This window comes from Heteronotia binoei, chromosome 9, assembly GCF_032191835.1.
Source record: "Heteronotia binoei isolate CCM8104 ecotype False Entrance Well chromosome 9, APGP_CSIRO_Hbin_v1, whole genome shotgun sequence".
NCBI classification, from domain to species: domain Eukaryota; kingdom Metazoa; phylum Chordata; class Lepidosauria; order Squamata; family Gekkonidae; genus Heteronotia; species Heteronotia binoei.
The window spans coordinates 37290817-37314191 of NC_083231.1; the positions used below are offsets into that span (position 1 = coordinate 37290817).

The 23375-nt window shown below is 40.5% G+C and overlaps 1 protein-coding gene across 14 annotated transcripts in view; it reads right to left on the bottom strand.

The window, feature by feature from the left end:
* TENM3 (teneurin transmembrane protein 3) overlaps positions 1 to 23375 on the bottom strand; it is a 721265-nt gene that overhangs the window by 51297 nt on the left and 646593 nt on the right. For 10 of the 14 annotated variants that reach the window (XM_060246485.1, XM_060246482.1, XM_060246495.1 and 7 more), the window contains 4 exons: positions 12669 to 12936; positions 11358 to 11501; positions 7274 to 7523; positions 6754 to 6774 (listed from right to left, as the gene is read on the bottom strand). In XM_060246485.1, the coding sequence (XP_060102468.1) occupies positions 6754 to 6774; positions 7274 to 7523; positions 11358 to 11501; positions 12669 to 12936 (683 nt within the window). The remainder of the gene's footprint in view (positions 1 to 6753; positions 6775 to 7273; positions 7524 to 11357; positions 11502 to 12668; positions 12937 to 23375) is intronic. The other 4 variants (XM_060246496.1, XM_060246493.1, XM_060246490.1 and 1 more) reach the window with 1 other exon arrangement.

Genomic DNA, 23375 nt, shown 5'->3' on the forward strand with positions numbered 1-23375 from the left:
TTCTCAGGCAGCATTAATATATTCTCTTGTCATGAGCTGCCTTGAGCAGCTTTTAGGGTTCCTAGATAATCCCAGGAAACTGGTATGATTGTGAATGACGATATGGGGGAAGGGGGCAGAGGATCTCCTTTCACCTCCATGGGGGAATGGGACCCCAGCAGACTTTTTATAAATTTAGATGTGCTCACATAGCAGCATTCATTCTTTCAAAAGTAATATTTAAATATATATAGATACAGTTGAGATATATTTTCATTTTATGCTTTTCTCCAGGAAGGACTCAAAGTTATTTACCATATGCCAAAAACACACTAAAACAAAACAAATAAACAAACAACAATAATGAGAAAGTGAAAATAAGGAGCTAGATAAAAGAAGAATTGTCAGTTCTGCTAAACATCTTCAAACACTTTCCTAAACAATTATTCCTTAGGAAGTTTCCCAAAATGTAATAGAAGACTTCATGGACAAAAGCGATGTGAAATTGGGGCTGCAGTAAGGAGGGGAAATGTCAGATTAAGTCAAAAAGCTGTCTGGATTCAACCTAGGGTTGCCAATCCCAAATTGGGGGCAGGGGATTGCCTGATTTTGAAGCCTTCCCCCTGCATCAGAGTTATCAGAAAGCAGGATGGGGTGGGGGGTAGGAGGGAAATGTCTGCTGGGCACTCCATTATTCCCTATGGAGACCAGTTCCCATAGGGTATAATGGAGAATCAATCTGTGGATATTGGGGACTCTGGGGGGGGCGGTGTTTTTTGAGATAGAGGCCCTAAGGTTTCAGCATAGTATCTGGTGCCTCTCCTCAAAATACCCAATATTTCATAAAGATTGGACCAGGGAGTCCAATTCTATGAGCTCCAAAAGAAGGTGCTCCTATCCTCTATTATTTCCAAAAGGGAAGGCATTTAAAAGGTGTGCAGTCCCTTTAAATGTGATGGCCAGAACTCCCTTTGGAGTTCAATCATGCTTGTCACACTCTTGCTCCTGGCTCCACCCTCAAAGTCCCCAGATATTTCTTGAATTAGACCTAACAACCCTAATTCAACCAAATAAAAACATCTGTGATACAATACCCCACAGAATACCTCAGTTCCACGTTACGAAGAACCCCATGTTCCTGATTCAGAATCCCAGACCACAATTTTCTGAAAGTGATCCAACAGAAAATATTTAAAACACTAAAGCTTCACTTCCCCTGATTCCTATTCTCTTCTCTAAGCACTTCAAAGAACTGAGTGGTCAGTGGTGTCAAAAGTTGCTGACAGACTGAGCAAAACAAAAAAAGGATTTCATTTGCCAAAATTGTAAGCAGAGATCATCCAGCAGAACAACCAAAGTTGCCTCTTTCACCAGGCCTGAAGTGAAGTTGAAAAGGATCAAGGGTAAATGAGAAATCCAGAAAACCATGGAGTGGATAATTCTCTCAATTATTGCCACCTTAAAAGTGACAACAGTTTACAAGCAGACAAAACCTCCTTATTAAGACAAGAGTTTTTGAAAGGAAGGGTTAACAACGTCCTTCACAGATTTTGAGAAGCCTTCCTCTATTATAGAAGCATTAATAATTTTCAGTAGCAGTTCGCTCACCTTGTCCTTAAAAAAAAATTACCAATCAGGAAGGGCAGGAATCTAAACTGCGGGATTCTGTCGTCAGTGGTCCATAATACCCAACTAAAACTATCTGTTAAAAAGGACTGGATAGTGGTTCAGCTATAGCTCCTACTCTCAGACCATCACCCAGGTTTGAGCAGACAAGGCAGATTTTGTTTGCAAAGAACCATGAAAACATCATTTTAAGACTATGGCTGTTATCCTAAAGACACTTTTCTAGGAATAAGCCCCCAATTGGATAACACAGGGTTGAATGAGTAGGTCCTTAAAGTGCAATCCTGTGAAGAGTTATACTCTTCTAAGCCCATGCATTTAGAAGGATTTGCTTAGGACTGCACTGTAAACTAGGAGTGTCAACTGACAAATTGTTCTAAATAACTGAAGGGGAAGTGATTTGGCTGATGCCATGACAGTGTAAAAGTACTCCCACCTCACTGGCTTTCCATCATTGTCTATCTAACCCAGTACAATGTTGGCATTGTATGGAGATGATCAAATCTCTGACCCATTAAATATAGCTTATATTACTGCAGTGTGTTGGAGTAACATGCAATCAATCAGTACAGTCAAACCAAGCATTTAAATACGATGAGCTGCAATCTAAACAGAAAGGAATAATAGCTTAAAATAATATGCCATAGTTGCTTTTCATCTTCCTTCTTAATTTTTTTTAGTGAATAGCATTAATTGAGTGCACCTTTTCATTTGAATGGACAAGTGACATATACAAAAGGGGTTCTTACGCAATTCTGCACTTTAAACAAAGATAATAGCAATACACAAGAAAGATAATAATGCCCTTATTTGTATGGGTTCCTTTAATCTCATTGTTGATTCATTTGCTGATCCTGCGTAGATTCTGAGACCCTTTTAGAAAGAGACGTGCTTTTATTTCTTTGTATGAACAGCACCAGCTGTGTAGATAGTGCTTTAAATATCACCATCATTGTCGTCATCAAATCTATGTACCTAAACCAGCTTCAGATAACCTTTTGGGCACTTGAGTGAATACTGAGATAGCAAATGAAACCACAGAATCAGAAGAAAACAGCATTTCCCCACCTCTCATTCTTTTCCCATGTACCATAAACTCAACAAAAAAGAAAAAAATGAACATGTAAAATTGCAAAATTTTGTAACATGGTGAAATAATAGAGCTCAGAGAATGACACCTAATATAAGGTAGGATTGTCAGCCTCTAGGTGGGGCCTGAATATCTCCTACTATTACAACTGATCTCCAGACACAACAGAGATCAGTTTCCCAGAGATCATGTGACCTCCAGACACAACAGAGATCAGTTTCCCTGGAGAAAATGGCAGCTTTGGCAGGTGAACTTCATAGTATTATACCTGCTGAGCTCCCCCTGCTACCCAAACTCCATCCTTCCCAGGATCCACCCCCCCAAAAAAATCTCAAGGTATTTTCCAACCCAGGGTTGGCAATCCTAATATTGGGGGGTCTTATTGAGGTTTGTGGATGGACACTGAGGTTTAGTTATGACTGTTCTTGCAACAGTATGAAGACAGTATTTCAGGCTGCTGAAAAGAATTCACAAGACTGAATTCATCACTATAGAAAAAAGTTATCTACATAGAAAACTAGGATGTTGGAAGATGACTAATATCCAGTTTCCTATGGAAAAGGGTTTTTTTTCTTTATATCAAGAAAATGTTGAGTCATGAGAGCACTAGCCATCTGAAGTGGTACTGCTCAAGCAAAGGTATGCCTCTTCAGTGAGAACAAGGCCTAAACTGGGCTAAGGAGTCATTGTTAAATGAGAAGACAGAAAGACAGAGAATAAATGGAAGAAGGAATGATGGGAGGAGCATCTTTCAGGGACTCTTACATTCAATCAGAAAGAGAATGACTGACTACTTTTGCAAAAGAGGCAAATGGGATCTAGTACACAGGAGAAGACCAAGGTGGGCAAAGGGCATCAGAAGTGCATAAAGGAGGTTTAAGGCAGAAAGTTACAAAGAGAAATGTGAAAAGAAGGAAATGACAGAAGCAGATGAGGAGGATCACTGTACCCACTTATTTACCAGTTGAAGTGGGAAGGAGAAGAAGGGGGGGATACAGGAAAGTATATAAAGGAAATCCATTTTATTCTACCCTCAGAGCTGTTGAAAATAAGCCTAATAAAGGCCTATGTTCCCTGATCTTGGTCAGCAGCTGGTCCTTGAAGTGCTCGGCCTCTGAGTTTCAGGTAAACTGCCCACCACATGGCAGCATAATGTTTCTTTTACCATATAATTCCCCTTAGCTTTCTACTAAGGAGGTATTTAAATTCATAAATACAGCAATCCACAGTTACCACAGTTTTAAGCATGAAGTAGGTTATTTAATTTTGACTGTAGGTTAGGTTACATAGGAAATTTATATAGTGAGAGGCAGACTATCAACAGTAATGTTATAAAATAATTTTTACATCAAAGACACTTGCCCACATTTAGCTAGATGTCTTGAGAGGCAATTTTTAATGTAAGTATTTGTAATAGAGTTGCATTCTTCCAATACTCAAAAGATTTTTTTTTTTAAATGACAGATGGCTATTAAAACTACCATGCTGGACCGTAAGCATATTTTCTACTTTCAGAAGGGGAGGTGAATTTCACTAGTTCCTTTCCACTGCAGCCTCTGCCATTTCTACCTGATCCTGCTGTCAGGGGTTGGTGGACTCCTGGTTGTGGGTGTACTTGAGGTCCACAATGGGAAAACTGATGAAAATTGTTCCCACCTCCTGCAAGCGTAATACTTAAATACATCAATTTGAAAGATGTTGCTACAATGCGCAATAGTTCTCACTGTAGCCCTCCTTGTTAACATTATTAGGTTTTTTGTTAACAAGATTAAATCAATGAAAATGCTCTTATAATGCTAATGGAAATATACTGTCATGTGCCATATTTATTGCTTCTAGATTTAGAGGAACCTTCATAGTATGTTGGAAAATGACATTAAGAGTGCTACTGTTTTGTCTGTGCAAGACATATGACTCTCTGCAGAACAATCATTAACACGCTCAATCAGAACCCATATCACTGAAAATAATCTCTGTTCATGAGACTTCAAAGAGTTCACACCATCTGTGGACTCTGGAGATCAGCAATAATATTTTGCTAGCTGTAAGATATTTCTTGAGAAAATGTGAGATATTTCCCTCCTTTTGTACTTAGACAAAAAGTTTACTCTAATGTAAACTATACAGGATATTCCCAGTGAAGTAAAAACACCCTTTCTAGGCAGAAAAATAATACCTGTGGTACTGAAGTTGCCTCCATGGCCCTCAGGGGAGTCTCCTACACTGCACATCTTCTCAAAAGAGCTAAATTCAAGATGAATGTACTGCTATCTTTTCCTTCTATGAATTTCCTCGGAACACCACCAGTCTATCTAGGAAATGTACCTTGTACAACACTAACTTCAGTTTTCACTTTCTATCAAAACATTTCAGAGTTTCCTCCCTCATTACTAGTTTCTTCCAGAAGACTGATCACAGGATTGCAAGCTATGGTTCAGAGTGCCTACCACCCTTCCTTACTTCTGTTGTGTATGAAAGACCATTCTGGAACATCTAACAGTACATGCTAAAGTACTGTTAAATAATATTTACCAATATATAAAAACCTGAAAGTGATAAAGTACTAGAAAACTTAGCAATTCAACGACAATTATACAAATGGTATTTTTTTTTAAAAAAAGTAAATTAAAATAATCTGTCTAAAGACCATTAAAGCATCACAAATTCTCAGTGGGAAATAAACTGAAATTAAAGATGAAACAATGAACCACCACAGCATGTACAATGAGAGCATCCATTGACTAATATGATTATCATTTAAAATAAATATGACTTTTATGCTTGCAGTGCATTCTGAAGCACAGTTACACCCTTGTAAATTGAATGAAATCTGTTTAGGATTGCACTGTGAATCACAGGAAAAACATGCTACCTTGCTGATACTACACAAACTAACATATGTGAAACATTAATTCTTAAATATGAAACTCTTCCTCAGTTAAAGTATAAATATGAAACTCTTCCTCAATTAAGGAAGAAAACCTATATGAAACAACATAGCCAAAACAAGTGTAAATTTCAACAGAAAACTAACATCAGGGGAAAACTGAAATACAAGCCTTGAGGGATTTGTGTAATGAAAAGGTGGTGGTGGTGGTGAGGACCAGCATCAAAATAGGGAGGGCCTCTGAATGTCATCCTGCATTATGTCTGACATGCTACAGAGCACGCAGTTCCAGCTGTGTGCAAGGGGTTCTGCACAATTTTTGTTAGCTTTTAAAAAAAAAAAAATCTAATCCATGACAACCACTGTTGATTGTGGAACAGTGAGTGCTGTTTCTATCCCTAGTGTTTCTAGTTAGAATGAAGTGGGAACCACCCATAGCTTGCTGTTCGCTGCTGGTATGAAGGATAATCTTGGGTCCGACACATTACATTATTTCTTTATCCATGATTACTGTACACCTGAGGACTGACAGGCAGCCATGTGAGTGGACTCTACTGCTGAAGATGGCATTTCAGGTAAAAATTCTGCCTGTGGCAAGGAGGGCACACCAAGGACAGGGCATTAACAAGAAACAAGGATGACAGGATTAGAGTAAAATGTCAGTAAAAACAGAACGGGCAATTCTTTAAAGACTTACTGAAGAGGAGAAACAAGAAGTAAACAGGAACAAGCTCAGGGCCTTTTTTTGAGCAGGAATGCACAGGAACGCAGTTCTAGCTGTCTGGGTGTTGGGGTGTGGCCCAATATGCAAATAAGTTCCTGCTGGGTTTTTTTTCACAAAAAAAGCCTTGTGTGCAACAATGGTGACATCAAGGGATGTGGACTAATATGCAAATGAGCTCCTGCTGGGATTTTTCTATTTAAAAAGCGCTGAAAACAAAAAATCCTTTAATGTGGATGGAGAAGGAATTTGTCTTATGCTGAATAGTATCAAGACTACCAACTTACACCTATGATTTAAGGCAAAACAAAAAATAGTCCCCTGCCATTGTTATTTTTATAGAGAACTCCTTCTTTGTGACCATACAAGTTTTTACAGCACCTCAACTCATGAATATGCTTTTTCATTCTTTTAAAAAGTACAAAGAATGTAGGTAAAAATTATTCTTACCTATGTCTAAAATCTTTATTTCTTGGTGAGAAGGCAAGTAAAGAAAGAGTAAAAAGAGAGAAAATAGTTAAGAAGAAATGTTAAAGGAAGAACTGTAAATAGGTTATGCAGGCAGTGTTCCCTCTAAGCTGAGTTTGTGTAAGCTAGCTCACAATTTTTAAGCCTTTGGCTCACACATTTTTGTCTTAGATCAGGAAAAATGGCCCCAGAGCAAACTAATCTATGCAGTAGCTCACAACTTTCATACCGGTAGCTCACAACGTAGAGTTCTTGCTCACAAGACTTCACATCTTAGAGGGAACTTTGGATGCAGGTAAAGTTAGTGATTGTGACAGAAATATTTTGACACATATTTGCAAGACTAAATGCTTTTTGAAATAGTTCCATTAAAATTGTTTTAAATATTATTTTTAAGGCATTTACATTTTTACTGTATTGTTCAAAAGTATATGGAGACAGATTAGCTTAAAACAATTGAGCTAAAATAGACTAGTTAGAAAGTGTTTAGGAAAATATATACCTTAGCTCAAGAACACTTGTAACATTTCCAGATGGGAATATCCTTCGAACATAGTTGAAATCTCCTACATAAAGACTTCCATTAATACCACAAGCTAAGGCTACCGGAGCCAAAAGTTTATTGCCATCTGCTTGACCATTACAACTTGGACAAGAAATACTTCTCCGTCGACCATTACCCATGATAGTACTGACAACAGGAGGCTGCTGAGAGATGAACTGGTTTTCCCCATTGCCTTTGTACAGGATTCCTGAAGAAAGCAAAAATACGATTTCCCATATATTAATGGAATATTTTTCCAACAACGTTGAATGCATCATCTAAACGCATCTAACATTCTGAAAAGTGACTGGGTTGAATCTTGAGTATGATCAGCAGAAGATGCAGACCTTTGCTGTGTTCTTCCCCCAGAAAGTAAATACCTGGGGAACAGTATCAGAGGACTGTAGTAAGGATCCATTGGTGGATCTAAACCCTCCCTTCCCATTATTGGCTTCTAATTTGAATTCGTCACTCAGGGTCCCTCATCCACAGAAACCTACTGTCTTAGAAGGAGCTCTAGGGAGATGAGCAAAGGTCAGCGCTGTTCTGCTGATGGCAGTCAGGATCCAACTCTTTATATTTCATCAGGGCAGAAATCTAAGTAATGCATCTGTATTCACTAAAGCACCTCTCTCTTTGGAAAACTAACTACAGCAGATTCCTAGAAGTGAGCAGGACTTGAGTTTGGACTCAAAATATCTAACACAATTAGCCCATTCCATTAGGAAAACTGTGTCAGCAGGTGGGCAGTTATTTCCTTGGAACTGAAATGTTCAGTTCAAGGAGTCAGGGTTATTTGAGGGCAGCCCAGTTGTTTCGCCTTGAACAGCATCAGTCTTCTGTTGGGGGACTAAGCCAGTCTTCTGTTGTCCTTTTCTCCCTTCAGCAGATACTTGGAACTATCCAAGAATACTTAGCTATTTTGTAGAATGGACCTGCAAGAAACATATGCATAGCACCCATTTTGGACATAACTCCCCTTGTTGGGATGAGACAACTGATGCATGTGTATGATTTCTTCTTGTACCACTGGAATAAAATAAATATATGCTATACCATTTCACACAACATTACTGTTGCTGCAAAAATGGTTTGTACCAGTCACAAGTTTGCAATGGAAAAGGGCCTTTATTGAATGCATAATAAAAATAATAATAATAAAAATAATAATAATTTATCTCTGGTAGAAGAGCCCGGCTCAACAATGTATCAGCAGTTCAGTACTTGTATGTCAAACACAACAAAAAATGTTTTGGCAGGCCACCTGCCCTTTAAACCTAACTCTGCTTTAAGGCATCAATAATCATTGGAGAAAAGACAAAGTACTTTACCAGCATCATTTTTTACAGCCTTCACAAGAGATGTGGGGAAGCAATATATGTGCCTAATGCTAGGCTTTCACAGCCAGAACTATATTCTGCTAGACGTGACCACTATCCACATTATTATCCAGATCAATGAGTCAATCAAGGTCTGCTGTGAGAACTGCCAGCTATTATTGTTGCACTCGTTCTACAATAAATCTCAATGTGGTATAATCCATGTAAACCACATGTCACTTCACACTGTATAGCAATACTTAGTTTATTGACTGAGTGCTCAGCATTTCAAAGACAACCTTGGTTCTAGTGATTATATTCTTCACCCCACAATAATTGTTAAAATAATCAGTCTGCAAAAAAAAAAAAAAAATTAAAGGGAGTTTTAGAAAGAGTTTTCTGCACCCCAAGGCTACTTTTCAGTTGAATCTCAATGGGACAAATATTTCCTATAAATGCACAGTGTTAGCTATGCCAATTACTCTTCTAATGCCAGACAACTGGAGAGAAGTAACTACCAGAGAAAATCCACATTATGAATTCTGGGGAAATGAAAATAAAATGAAAACTTTAAAATAAAAATCTTCTAAATAAGACTACATCATAACAGCATATGGAATACATTTATCCATGAACAGTTGGTGCAAGAATGCCCTAATGGAATCTGAAATCCCCCTCCTATGATTACATCATTTATGACAATCAGGAAACCATAATTTTGCTGAAATAGCCGAGTTCTATAACTTTCATCAGAGGTATCATACAAGTCAGCACTCTGCACTAAGGCACCTGATTTATTCTGTCATTACTTTGAAAAATTGCCCCTTCACATCTCTCTCCTATTACTATAGAGGGGAAAGATGAACATTAGAATATTTATTGCAGCGATTCAGGGTGTCCGCATAAACACCTGTCACTGTCTTTGCTCCATTGTGAATAAATTTCCCTAGCTCATCCACCCTGTCATTACAACTAGCCACTTTATTTATTCAATTAGACAGGCATCATTTTGAAAAGTCATTACTTGTCAAATTGTCTCCTGAGCATAAATTTAAACATGTAGCTGCCTCTTCTTTTCAGCAGAAATCACCCAATAACAACAACAAGGGAAAGAAAGCAAAATGAATACACAGGGACAAAGCTATTATAAGTCTTTAATCATACATGTTTGGTTTCCTAAGAGCAAATTCCTGTGACTTCCTGAAGTGGTGGTTATCAATGGTACACCTCAGTTGTTAATCCCTTTCTCACATTGACATGTACATGTATGTCTGGATTGGCCTGCCTGTGACCAAATTTGCCAACAGTTTGGGTATTTCACTTCTATCCTTCATTTCCATGACTTGTAACATTCATGATTATTTCCTTTACATGCTTACCTTCTACATTCTTTCTGAATTCCATAGGGAGCAAGAAAAAAGAGGACAGTATAGGGTAGCAATGTTCAGCTGTTGAGATAACTCATTGTAATGTCTAGTTCTGACCTCTGTGGGCAGCACTGCAATACAAGGTCGATGATTCTTACCCACTGCTCTGATAAGGGTAGAAGGAGCAGGGGGAAACTGTGAAAGGTCCCAGGAGCATTGATTCCCAAGTGTTTTAGTATGTGACTAAAACAACACAACTCCAAATTTACTTGGTAAGTTTTTTTGCACCCTAGTCAAACTATGACCATGGTATTCATCTAGTTCAGCATTCTAGCGGTGACACACTTCTAGATCATTACCCACAAAATGGAAAATACTTCACCAGAGTACTGTTTCCTCCCTCCTCTGTACCAATGTGCTCTCTGACTCAACTGAATCTGATTGTATACTTTTGGTGTCAGAATGCAAGGTCAAAATTCCTCTTCCTGTTGGTAATGAAGATGTTAATGACAGTTAATTGAGAGTGTCTGTGAGAACTGTATCTTTTTGTAAACAACATGCTTTCATAGCCTTCTATATACTGCTTTGATATGCCTTTGAAAATTACCTAGGATCTTCGTGTGCAGTTTTGAAACATGCCTTGTCACACAAAGAAAAGAAAGAAGGGGCAATCTGGAAAGTGAAGAACTGTCCAAGCAATCTCAACACTGGCAAGGCAAACAGCAGCACTGTTTTGTCAATGGGTGTGTTCACACACACTAAATAATGCATTTTGCAACTGGATTCTTACTGTGTAAGAATAGGAAAATGCACTTGCAAACAGTCGCCATGTGAAAGCACCAAATGTCTATGTCTGTAACAAATGAAAGGACTAAGGGATTTGCAGTGTCATGAACCCTTTCAGGCTTTCCCATGGTACTCCTAACCCAGTTAGCACCAAGGCTGAACACAAATGTGTCAAGACTGGGCTGCAGTCAAAGAAACCATATTTCAAAGGAGAGCAATTCAGTGGTAAGAAAGGTGAAACAAGAGCTGAGGAAGGGATTATTGAACTGGAAAGGAGAAATGAAAAGACCAAGGAAGAAAAGAAAGGCAAGAGATGGTAGGGAACAAGAGAAAACATATGCCTGCATAGACTTGTGTGTAGAAAGTCTCCCTTCCTCCTCACAACACATTGACAATACATTGTGTAGTGACTAAAGCTGGGTGTATAGATCTTAGTGAAATTAAACAAGAATTTCTGGAATATATGTTAGCATTGTGGTCAGTATCAGACTATGGATTAACAGAATTACATTGTTATGAATTCACAAGGAAATCCTATTAAGATTAAGTATTAAGTTTCATAAATCTTACCATTCTGAACATCTAAGACATGATGCTTATCTAGTGTCCAGCCACCCATGTTGGAAGCATCCAATTCATAGCCTTGCAAAATGGCTGTTCGTTTTTCCCATAGTGTTAAATCCAAGCAAGATTCATATTCGTAACCTACAGATACTGGAAAGAAAAAAAAAAGATCTTTCTGACAACAAATTGAGTTATGTTTGGTACCAAGAATTCATTTAGTTTAATTTCCTAGTCTTATTCACATATGGCTTTCTATTGATTAAATGTTTTATAACTAGTTCATAATCCAGATTTTAACAGCAGCTTTAAAAAGTAGGGAATGTAAAACCCTTTAAAATTTAAATTATTGTTATACAAACAAATGCTATCAAGCATTCCTTAAAAGCAAGGTGAGAGTTGTTTTTTTAAAGTCAAAGTTGGGAATGTTTCTTAATTCGTCTATTAGAAATGTAAAATAAACAACAGAATATATAGCAGGAAATCCAAATGTTAAAAGATCTGCATTAACTTCAGATTAAGACTGTCTGCTGAGTTACCTGTGCTTTACATTGTTAGGATGACATCACAGTGGCTTTTACTGGGCTAATGGTAGACATAAAGTGGGAATAAAAGCTTTCTTTTTGTTTCCTTCTATGTGGGGCGGGGAGATGTTTGCCAGACTCCTGATAGGGCCTGGAGCTCTCCTGGAATTACAACGGCTCTCCAGATGACAACATTTCCAATCCAGAGCTGGCAAACCTAGGCAGGGATGGAGCTAATGATTTTGCATTGTGACAAGATGCCTAAATCCCAGGTACTTCTTGTTGTCAAAACCTGGCAATTAATCAGGGAGTACACTTTAATCTGTGATGGATGTTTCAATCAATTTAGATGAACTGATTGATTAAAGCTTGAAGTTTTATATACATGATATTGATGTTCCCATAAAATAATTTCAGAGTTCTGCATAATAGCAATTTAAGGCAATTAAAATCATTTTTATGTTGGAAAACATGTCAGGCTACAAAAAGAGACTTTTTCTTTGGAGCCTTAAACAATTTACTTTCAATTATTAGTTGGGTCAGCCGTGATCATTACAAATGCAACTGGCTTGGTTGTGTGGCTTTTACTTTGGAGACATATAACTGAACAAACAACTTACATACAGAGCACCTAAAATGTTATAATACCAAAAACTTTATCTTAATAACAGCAAATATTTTCTATCAAATTTGTTGATAAATATCAGTGGCAGTTTATTGCTATATTTTCAAAGCAGTGCTAAACCAAAAACGAAAATCCCAATTTATCACCAACACCAAAACAGGTAAGACATACCAACAGCTTCAGATAAACCATAGACCTTCTGGTTATATGCGTCTGTTTTATCCCATATAAATGTGTAAGCCAAATTAGGGGAAGCAGGGAACCATTTTTGGAAAAGTCTTCCCACCACAGCCACCATGAGATGAACTTTCATTAAGTTAAAGGGTATCACTGATTGAGTCATGGTGATCTTAAGAACAGATTTATATCCTGCAGCTCTGGAGCTTAAGTATGACAGTTTCAAGTCAGTTCCTGGGATTGTTGTCTCCTCATGCAATACCTAAAAACATGGAACAAAAAAATAATAATAGCATAAATGGAAGTGAACTTGGTTACTACTTTGCTGCAAGCAAGCAATGCAATCAGAAACAATATCTGAACTATATTTTATAGGAAAATAAATCCTTGAAGCACAGTAACAAATGTGTACTTTCATTATATAAACTGTTGGGACATGATCCAACAGCTTTGTTAGGATGAATAGGTACTGAAATGTTTGTGCATCCATATTCCCAACACCAGTAACTACAACCTGGGAAAGAAGGTCATTTCCACATGTACAAAAGATTGTGGTTGTGTTCTTAGAAAAGGCCATTTATCTGAAACAAAACCACAGTCACAACAAATGAGTCACAGCTGTTCATGTATTCTTCCTTTCAAATCAAACCTCCTCCCTACACCATACAAACTCAAAGACCTCGTTCTCAACCTCAAAAGCAGCTCATTGTACAATATAAAGGAGCTGTTCCTTGTGCAACTAAACCACCAGCCCTCTTGTTTGTGTGAAAATAACTGCCCATTCCTTTGGATCCTGGTCTTTTAGTTTTCAATATAAAATAGTTTTAGTTAGCATTACCTCTTTTTGCCTACCTCCAAATATCCAATATCTTACCTTCCATATATATTTCTTCCTTACAGTTTATTCTGTTTGGGTACTCAGTTTTTTAGGAAGACAGCAATGGCGAAACCCTAAGCCGGGGCATGGCCAAACTGCAGCTCAGGAGCCACATGTGGCTTTTCCACACATATTGTGTGGCTCTCAAAGCTCCCACCACCTCATCAGTCAGCTTGGAGAAGGCATTTGTCTCTTTAAATCACTTCTCCAAGCCAAGCCAGCTGACAGCCTGGAGAATGCATTTAAACTTGCTTTCTTTCCACCTCTTCTTCCATCCTCCCTTCCCTATCTTTTTTTCTTCCTTCCTTCCTTCCTTCCCTCCCTCCTTCCATCTTGTGGCTTTCAAACATCTGACATTAATGTCTTGCAGCTCTCAGACATCTGACGTTTATTCTTTGTGGCTCCTATTTTAAGCAAGTTTGACCACCCTTGCCCTAATTAGACTTAAACTCATCAATGTACTTGGAACAGTGCACAGATGGGTGTAACTCTGCTTGCAATTGGACTGTAATTGCTTCTCTAAGGACCCCTCCCCCATTTTCTCTAATTAAGAAGATGCAATTCTCACTTTACCTGCATTTTCCCCAGTATATCTAGAAAGACTGTACATTGTCCCTGAGCATTTCTGAAAGACATATATTTACACTAATGGTTAAATTAGTGTAATGGTTAGCCAAGAAAGGGAACAATTATTATGTTTCCAAGCTAGTAGTAGTCCAGGGCTTTTCCCTAGTAATATGGATTATAAGTCTCCGTGGACATTTTCTAGTCCCTAAATCTGCCCCACCCCAACCCAAATTCAGAGAGAAGATGACATACCTAGCTTAAACTTATTATATTCTTATTACAGTTAAATACTGCTAAAATTACATGGTACTTGCTTCTAATTTATTTGTCATAGGACACAGAAATTCATTTCTGAAAACATATGACCTAAATGTCTTATGTAGGTAGCAACCCTACTTCCCTTATGAACCTGCCTGACCACTATACTGATCTTTACTGGTGTTACTTGGGGATATCTCTGCTTTCTGAGATTAGGAGAAGTAGGGTTGCCAGCTCCGGATTGGGAAACACTTGGAGATTTTAGAAATGGAACCAGGGGAGGGGAAGGTTTCAGGAAGGGAGGGGCCTCAGCAGGATATATTGCCATAAAGTCTACCCTCCAAAGCAGCAGTTCCAGGGGAACCAATTTTTGTTGTCTAGAAATCAACTGTAATTCCAGGAGATCTCTAGGGTCCAGTGCCGGCCCTAGGGCAGACTACCCGCCCGCCCCCGCTCGCTCTCCACAGCACTGCAATGCGCTGCTGCGCTCCACTGCCTCCCTGACACGATCAAAGGAGCACCGCGATGAGGCTCAGCTCTACCCGCTTCGCAAGGGCCCAGGCTTCTTCTAAGTTGTTTGAAGAGCATGCTGGAGGACACTTCTCCCCCCTCACTTCTGGAACTGGAAGTGAAGGAGGAGCGAAACTCCTCCAGCATGCTCTTCAAACAACTTAGAAGAAGCCTGGGCCATTGCAAAGTGCGTAGGGCTGAGCTTCGTTGCGGTGCTCCTTTGATCGCGCCAGGGAGGTGGGGCCGAGTCTCATTGTTCCTCTGATCATGCGAATGGGGGGCTGAGGTGTGGTGCTGTGGAAAAGAGGGGGCGGGGGGGTGGCAGCAGAGGGATTGTCTTGGGTGGGGGGAAACCCAATTCAGCATGCCCCCCTTCCCGGCACCCTAGGCAATTGCCTAGTTTGCCTAGTGGGTGAGATGGGCCTGTCCAGGTCCCATCTGGAGATTGACAACCCTCGGATTCAGCCGGAGCTCACAGGAGCACAGCTCCTAAACCTTTCTGACAGTTCCACCTCCTCCTTCCCACCTTGTCCATTGAATAGTAGGTGCAGATGCATAACAATCCCTATTTTTCTACAAAACGACCCCTGTCTAAGGTAGATGGCAACCTGGAAGTGGGTTTCATGGTCATGGCATCAAAGCTCTGCAGCTTTCTTTCCAGAAAGATTTGTCTGTCTCCTTCTGTTGCCATCTTCTGCCAGCAGGTGAAAACTTTTGTTTTGACATTCCCTCAGTGATTCCTCCTTCCTAACCAACACTTTATGTTTTGTATGTATTTTAACTCTGCTTTGTAATTGTTTTAATTATGTGTAATAAGTATTATCAAGGCATATATTATCAAGGTCAGTTTTCTGCAGTAATGGCCACAGTTGGTGAGCAAAGCTAATCGTTCTAGACTGAGTTACACCTTTAACGGGCCACTGAAATCTACGGGCACTGATAGTTGGTAAAAAAACACTTTAGATTCTCCTATACATAAATATCTGGGGACAAAGGAGAGTTCAAGAGCATTCCCAAGCTATGAACTTTTTCTTTCAGTGAGAATACAACCACGCCTGGAACAAACTGTACACCTATTACTGGATTAGGCCTACCTTCAACACACAGTACTTCTGTTTTTGCCTACACAGATCATTTTCTCAGCCTGAAATCAGAATGGCCATATTGTTAGCATATAGCAAGCATAGGCAATCCAATGGGCAAAGGCAAGTTTCTGCGTTGTGATTTGTGCCGCTCTAAACAATTATAGCATTTTTTAATTTAAGAAATCTACCGCATTATATAATGAACATTAGATAATGATAATTAGATTAGATAAGAACGCATACCTATCTTAACTCTGGCCAAGTAACATCTCTCTCCCCACCTATTTACTGGCACATCCACTTCATCACTGGTAGATGTTGTAGGGAACTTATTTTGGTCTCAGTTCATAGTCCCCTCCCTAAATTGAATCCACTGAATTTTATTATTCTCTTCACCTACGCTTGCCAATTCTACATTAGGTGTGAAAATTGGATATTCAGGACATCTTTGCTGCATCAATCATTCCAGTATAGAGTTACGTGAATAATATCCATTTTCTTCTTAATTCCCACAAGTGCTGTTGTAAATGAAGGTGGTTTAACAAATTAATCTGTCATCTAGATTATTTTCCCAGTTGTTTTGAACAGCAGCATACCAGTTGCGTCTTCTGAACATCAAAGAATGGGACAGCAGAAATTTTGATACAAATTTTAGATTTTGAAATAATATTAACATAATTTTTTCCCAGCTTCCTATACTGTAACCAGAGCAGTGATTAACACTGAATCAATAATTCGTTTATTTAGAATACTTATAAACTTGTCTTTTTATCTAATGGGCCATCAAAATATAAAATGATTTTCTACAAAATTATAACCTATTATTATTTTTCAATCTCAGAGGGCAAATAAGAAGTGTTATATCCTATTTTTACCCAGTTCAAGGTCTTTCAGAAAAGACAACTCTTTACTTCAGCCTGAATGGCCTACAGGGATGGTACCAATGTGCTTACTTATCAAAAAGGAATTTAATTGACAAGCAGACACTGCAGTAAACATGTTGTTAACTGACATTTAACAGTGAAATGGGAAAGCACAAATCACATAAAGTATATCCAGTCCAAAAGACTGGGGCCTTCCCACAGTAGTCCCAGAATATAAGGAGGAAATAAATTATTGTACTTAAAACACACAGGCAGTAAAGAAGGCATACCTCAAAGCAAATAAAAAAACCAGTCTAGCTCCTCCAGCATTTTATTGTTTTACAGCAATCATTATTTAAAATATAAATAAAGCAACACAAAATATGCTTTGTATCACATCTCACAATTCAGACAAAAAGATTTATTATTACATGTTGCGCTCCCCCTGCGTACCCCAAAGTAGACCTGAGGTCACTGTTGCCCCTCTTGCACTCCTAGTGGCATCTTTGCATGGCCGGAGGTCTCAAAAGGGGAGGAGGATGGGTTACTCCACCCTTTTGATGCTCCGTCTCATTCGCCTATCTCCTCCTTGACATTCTTCTCAAGTCCTGGCCACAACTGGTTGGGACATTACATAACAGAAAAAGAATGATCTACATATAAAAACCCAATTAATTAGCACCACATGTGAGAATTTTTAATCTCTAATCCTACAGTATCCATTGTCATAGCTGTAACATTTGTGCCATGTACCAAACTTTTAATAGTTTTTTTTTAAGGCAAAAAAAAAAAATGAGCCAATGATGTTCTAGCACGGGAACGAGTTCTATATATAGTTGGCCCTACAAATAACCCAGTTATTTGTAATGTCAAGTCAGATACAAGGGAAATAATCTTATCCAAAAATCACAACCAAAAAGAGGAAATTAATAAAAGATGGTGAGCAGTCTGGAGACCAAGTCCTATGAAGAAAGGTTGAAGGAGCTGGGCATGTTTAGCCTGGAGAGGAGGCCGCTGAGAGGTGATATGATCACCATCTTCAAGTACTTGAAGAGCTGTCATATAGAGGATGGTGTGGAATTGTTTTCTGTGGCCTCAGAAGGTAGGACCAGAACCAATGGGTTGAAATTAAATCAAAAGAGTTTCCGGCTCAACATAAGGAAGAACTTCCTGACCATTAGAGCAGTTCCTCAGTGGAACAGGCTTCCTCAGGAGGTGGTGGGCTCTCCTTCCTTGGAGGTTTCTAGACAGAGGCTAGATGGCCATCTGACAGCAATGAAAATCCTGTGAATTTTGGGGGGAGGTATTTGTGAGTTTCCTGCATTGTGCAGGGGTTGGACTAGATAACCGTGGAGTTCCCTTCCAACACTATGATTCTATAATTCTATGAATAAAATATCATTTGGTTCTATTTTCTGTAAGATTCTGACCCAAATGTGCATTTTTGGAAGTAGATAAATGGGTAATTACATCACCAGCATTTTTGTTTAATGTATGATGGGAAGTATGATAACAGTTACAACACATCTTAAGGAACTTTTCCTTCATATCACTACAAACAAAAGTAGAAGCACCTTTAATGAAGATGGGAAACTAGTTAGCTTTGATCCAAGCAAACATCTTTTCCTATTGATGCTAGAAATTATATCCACTGTTAGTAACCGAAAACATCATCTTACATGTTTTGTAGTGCAGTTCTAAAACTTGTCTTGAAAGGGTGTAGACCAGGGGCATCAAACATTCAGCCCAGGGGCCGAATCAGGCCCCCGAGGGCTCCTATCAGGCCCATGAGCAAGTCTGCTTCCTTCACCCTCTCTCTTGCTTCCTTCAGTTATCAGATTGTTAAATAAAATATTGCAAGGGTTTTATTTAAAGTTTTTTAAAAAATCTTTTAATTGTGTTTGTTTCCTTTTTAAAGTTTATGTCTCTGCTACCTGGCATTACATTTTATGACACATATCACCTGGCCCAACAAGGTCTCATATATGTCAGATCCGGCCCTCATAACAAATGAGTTTTGACACCTCTGGTGTAGACACACTGGTGTAACCTTTACTCCATGACAGAGTTGGGTATGCTGTGGATGAATCCAGGTTAACTTGGTTTCCTAAGCCTCTCAAGCCATGGTGCCAGTGTAAACCATAACGGGTTTCAAAAACAGTCCATTGAGGCTAATTCAAAGAAAAAATACATGTCTGCCTACCTCCCATCCCACCCTTAGAATGCTAGGAATGCAGCCCCCTCCCCCACAACCAATCAGGCACAGCCCAGTCAAGCACTAGATCAGGGGTCCCCAACCCTCGGGCTGTGGGCCACTACTGGTCCATGGCCTGTTGGAAACCAGGCCACCACTCCCGCAGCCTTGCTGCCCCTCCCGCGGCATCTCCAGCACCCTCCGTTGTTATGATTTTAAGTCCAGGGAAGGAGTGAAGCGCCTCCTTCCCCGGCTCTTTAAAGGCTGACCAACCCCGCCCCCCCCCCCCCCGCCGAGCGGCGCGAAAACCTTCATAGCAGCAGCGGGTGACCCACTGAAGAAGCGGCGCCGCCCTTGTCTCCTCTCCACTTCTTTCCAGGGTGTGGAGGGGAGGAGACAAGGACGGTGCTGCTTCTTCAGCGGGTCGCCCGCTGCTGCTACAAAGGTTTTCATTGCCGATTGGCGGGGGGGGGCGGGGTTTGTCAGCCTTTAAAGAGCTGGGGAAGGTAGCACTTTGCCCCTTCCCTGGACTTAAAATCGTAAAAATGGAGGGTGCTGGAGGCGCCGTGGGAGGGATGGTGAGGCTGCGTGGTGGAACGGAGAGGCTGCAGGAGGGGTGGCAAGGCTGCACAGGGCAGGGTGGGCGAGGCTGTGTAGTGGGGGGTGGGGCGGCGAGGTTGCATGGCCATGGGGGGGGGCAAATTCTGTGCCCTCACCCTGCCAGTCCCCGGTGCTGCAAAGGTTGGGGACCACTGCACTAGATGAACCCCAGGCAGAACACCCATAATTCAGGTAGTGGGGAAATGGCATGGGGCTCTGTTGCTTAGGCTTCATGCATACAAATTTGGGGACTTTGGTGGTACCCCAGAGAAAGGACATTTTGTACTCAACAGCCTCTTGTGCAAGCAGCCCAGGAAGAGAACAAACGTTGCTTTTTTCTAGAACTGCTCTGTTTGGAATGCTTACAAGTACCCCATCTCAAGGTGCAAGGACAATGCATCCCATACAGGTAAGCTAGGGAAGGCAAATCCCTGTCTCAAACTGGATTTGCTGCAACTGTACCTCACTGTAGCCACCCACTGCATTATGTCAACAGTCCCACCTCTCACAACAGCAGCCAGTCGAAAGTACTTACAGTGCCAAAGTGTGTGCGTATGGTGGGGGCCTGGCTGATATGCATCAGCACATTACCATGTGCCAATTACCAAACCAGTCCAACTTCTAGGTGAGGGGGGCACAGGGAGCCAAACTACAGTTCAGGGCAATTACCAGTCACACTGCTACAATTTGTGCTACTGTGGAAGAAACATCGATGATGCCCAGTGCTTTGCAGTAGCGGAGCTTCATGGAGCAACTCTAGCAGATGGTGCATTCAGATACAGTTCCAGTGAAACTCCTTACAAAGGATGGATTGGTGTTGATTTTGTGGTTGTACTGTATTCCCTGTGGTAGCTTCCAAGGTGGGAGGTGGAACTGCAGACTATCCCAGAGTGCCATGGGCAGACCTCTGGAGCCTATTTCCTCTCTGCTGATATTGCAGATCATTACTGTCTTGTGTCTCTTTGGATTACTGGCAGGCAGCCATTCACCATGGGAACAGAATAGATAGGGCCCCGTTCCTACTATGGTGCTCACCATCTGATGAAGCTATGAAACAATGGTTTCAGTGACCAGCTTGTATCTAGTTATTCTGCTGTGTGGTTGCCTGTGTTCCTGTTCTAACCTAGCTCTGCATCACTGCAAGCTGCTTAACTAACAGTTCTTTTACCAGCACTGTTTGGGCTCTTGTAGTTATGTAGTGAGGCAACTTCTGGTGACTCCTCAAACTGTCAGTACAGCTTGCAAAGTCATCTGAGCTGCTTGCATCTGATATCCATGCAGCTTTCTTGGATGGAGTGTATAGATTGTTGGGCCTGTGAACTGCCCAGTGCAGCATGGGAATGTTGCAAGGGGATCAAAATGGTGGACATGGTTAGCATCAATGGCGTTACTTGCATGATTATGTTTTTCAGGGCTAAAGTTTGGCTGTACCCAGAATTCTGTCTAAGCAGCCTCAAGGTTTTCCTCATCTAGGACTTGAACTGGGAGCTTTGGGCAGGCTATTTTTGTGCCATTTCATTGCACCATGCCTTTCCCTGTGATCTTCTCCATTCCTTTCTATATGGCTAATGTCAGCAACGTGGCTAGTACTCATATAGCTGGGAAGGCCACTGTGGGGAGGCAGAAGGAGAAAATTCATCCATTCTATTTCATCCATTAGTAAAGCTCCACTGATGGAAGATTCAGAAAGGGTGATACCATTCCATTCCCACTTCCCCCTGAAGCCTCCAGAACCCCAGGGCTATGTGCAGGACCCACAGTCCTGGGTATAAACTTTCTCAATGCTGGAAAGGACAGAATAGGGGAGGGGAATGAGGGAAAGAGCCACAAGTGTTAGACCGATTCCACATTTGTCCCAGCCTTTTTCTCGTCTCTTGGGTTTGTGCAGGACAGGCAGCAAGCAGGGAACATGCAGCCCTCCTGCAGATATGCCAATGCAGAATCCGGGAAAAAGAGCCACAGTGAGGAGCCCTGCACAGAAGGGAGACAAGTGCTAAGTGCGGAATCGGTTTTTTCTGCATGTTCTGTCCCAGCATTCATTAAAGAGCCCTTGGATTCCTGGGTTTCTAGAATCTATGGAAGTGCTAAGATAGAGGTAGTGTCTGAGCCAATTTGGTGTAGTGGTTAAGTGCATGGACTCTTATCTGGGAGAACTGGGTTTGAGACCCCGCTGCTCCACATGCACCTGCTGACGTGACCTTGAGTCAGTCCCAAGTTCTTGCAGAGCTGTTCCTCTCAAGAGCAGTTTCTGTTAGAGCTCTCTCAGCTCCCTACCTCACAGGGTGTCTGTTCTGGGGAGGGGAAGGGAAAAGAGATTGTAAGCCGCTCTGAGACTCCTTTGGGTAGTGGAGGGCAGAGTATCCAATCTCTTCTTCATCATCTCTTCTTGGTACAATCCCCAAGCAAAGTCAGTGAACTTTTAAGGGTAAAACTCTGTTTAGAATTGCACTGTTAAGACTTCTGTTTACTATTTAAAATGATTTAAAAAGCTCTGTATGGCTCAGTATATCAAATAGAAATGTGAGGCTTTTTCCTCCTATAGTAAATTCTGGTGTTCTCAAAACAAACTCAAATACATAAACAGACGGCTTCATAATGACTTGACTTTGGTCTTCTAATTTACAAATTTGTTAGGATACAGTTCATTTATTTATTTGTAACATTTATATATCTATATGAAAGCCTTTCCACCCGATTCAGGATCCCTGAGGCTGCCAAAAGTCAAAACACTGAAACAATTTTTTATATATTCAAAAAACTGTTTAACAAAACACAAACATAGAGGGACACACATGCAGGAAAGAAGGCTAAGGCAACGCCGAACAGAACAGAAAAGTTTTCACCAACTGGCATATGACAATAACAGAGGGAGACAAACAAATCTTACTTGAGAGGAAATTCCATTACTAAGACTGACCCATGCGTGGCCCTGTCTAACCTCAAAGAAGCCTGTCTAACCTCAGATGGTGGCGGCACCTGAAGCCAGGCATCCAAAGATGACCACGGTGATCAGGAAGGTCCACCACAGTATAAATGTGGTGTTTAAAAATAATACAACTGTTTGGCAATCACAGCGCTAATGAACCTCTTCCTTAGAATGTGTTACTCAGCGGGATAAGGTTTTACTATCCCCATTCAATGTACATAAATGCACCTGAATACAATAGCTAACAATAAATTGATCACTGCTGGCAGACTCAAAGATACTCAACAAAATAGAACAGAGACATTTAGGGTAAAGCTAAAAATGAACACTAAAATTGGCCTAAAGGAAATCTATGCAAAATCTCAACTAAGGACAAGAGAAAATGATGACTCCCTCCGTCCCTCTCTCTCTATAAATAAAAGCAAAGAGTTTAATAATAGCAAAAGGGTTTTTAAAACCAATTTCTTAAAAGAGGACAAGGAAGCTTGGTGAGCTTGGACAAGAGCGCCACATGCAAGGATTTCTGGTGCAGAGAGAACGTGCATGCTGAAGCTCCGCCAGAGAAGCGGAATATCACCTCTCTTGTTTACAAACATGACCTGGTTTAATTTAGACTTCAAAATTATAACCATGTTCAGGTCTGTTCATTCCAATTAGCAGGGCTTTTTTTGAGCAGGAATGCAGTTCTGGCTGGCTTGGTGGCAAGGGGTGTGGCCTAATATTCAAATGAGTCCCTGTGTGAAATGATGGTGATGTCAGGGAGTGTGGCCTGATATGCAAATGAGTTCCTGCTGGGCTTTTTCTACAAAAAAAAAAAAGCC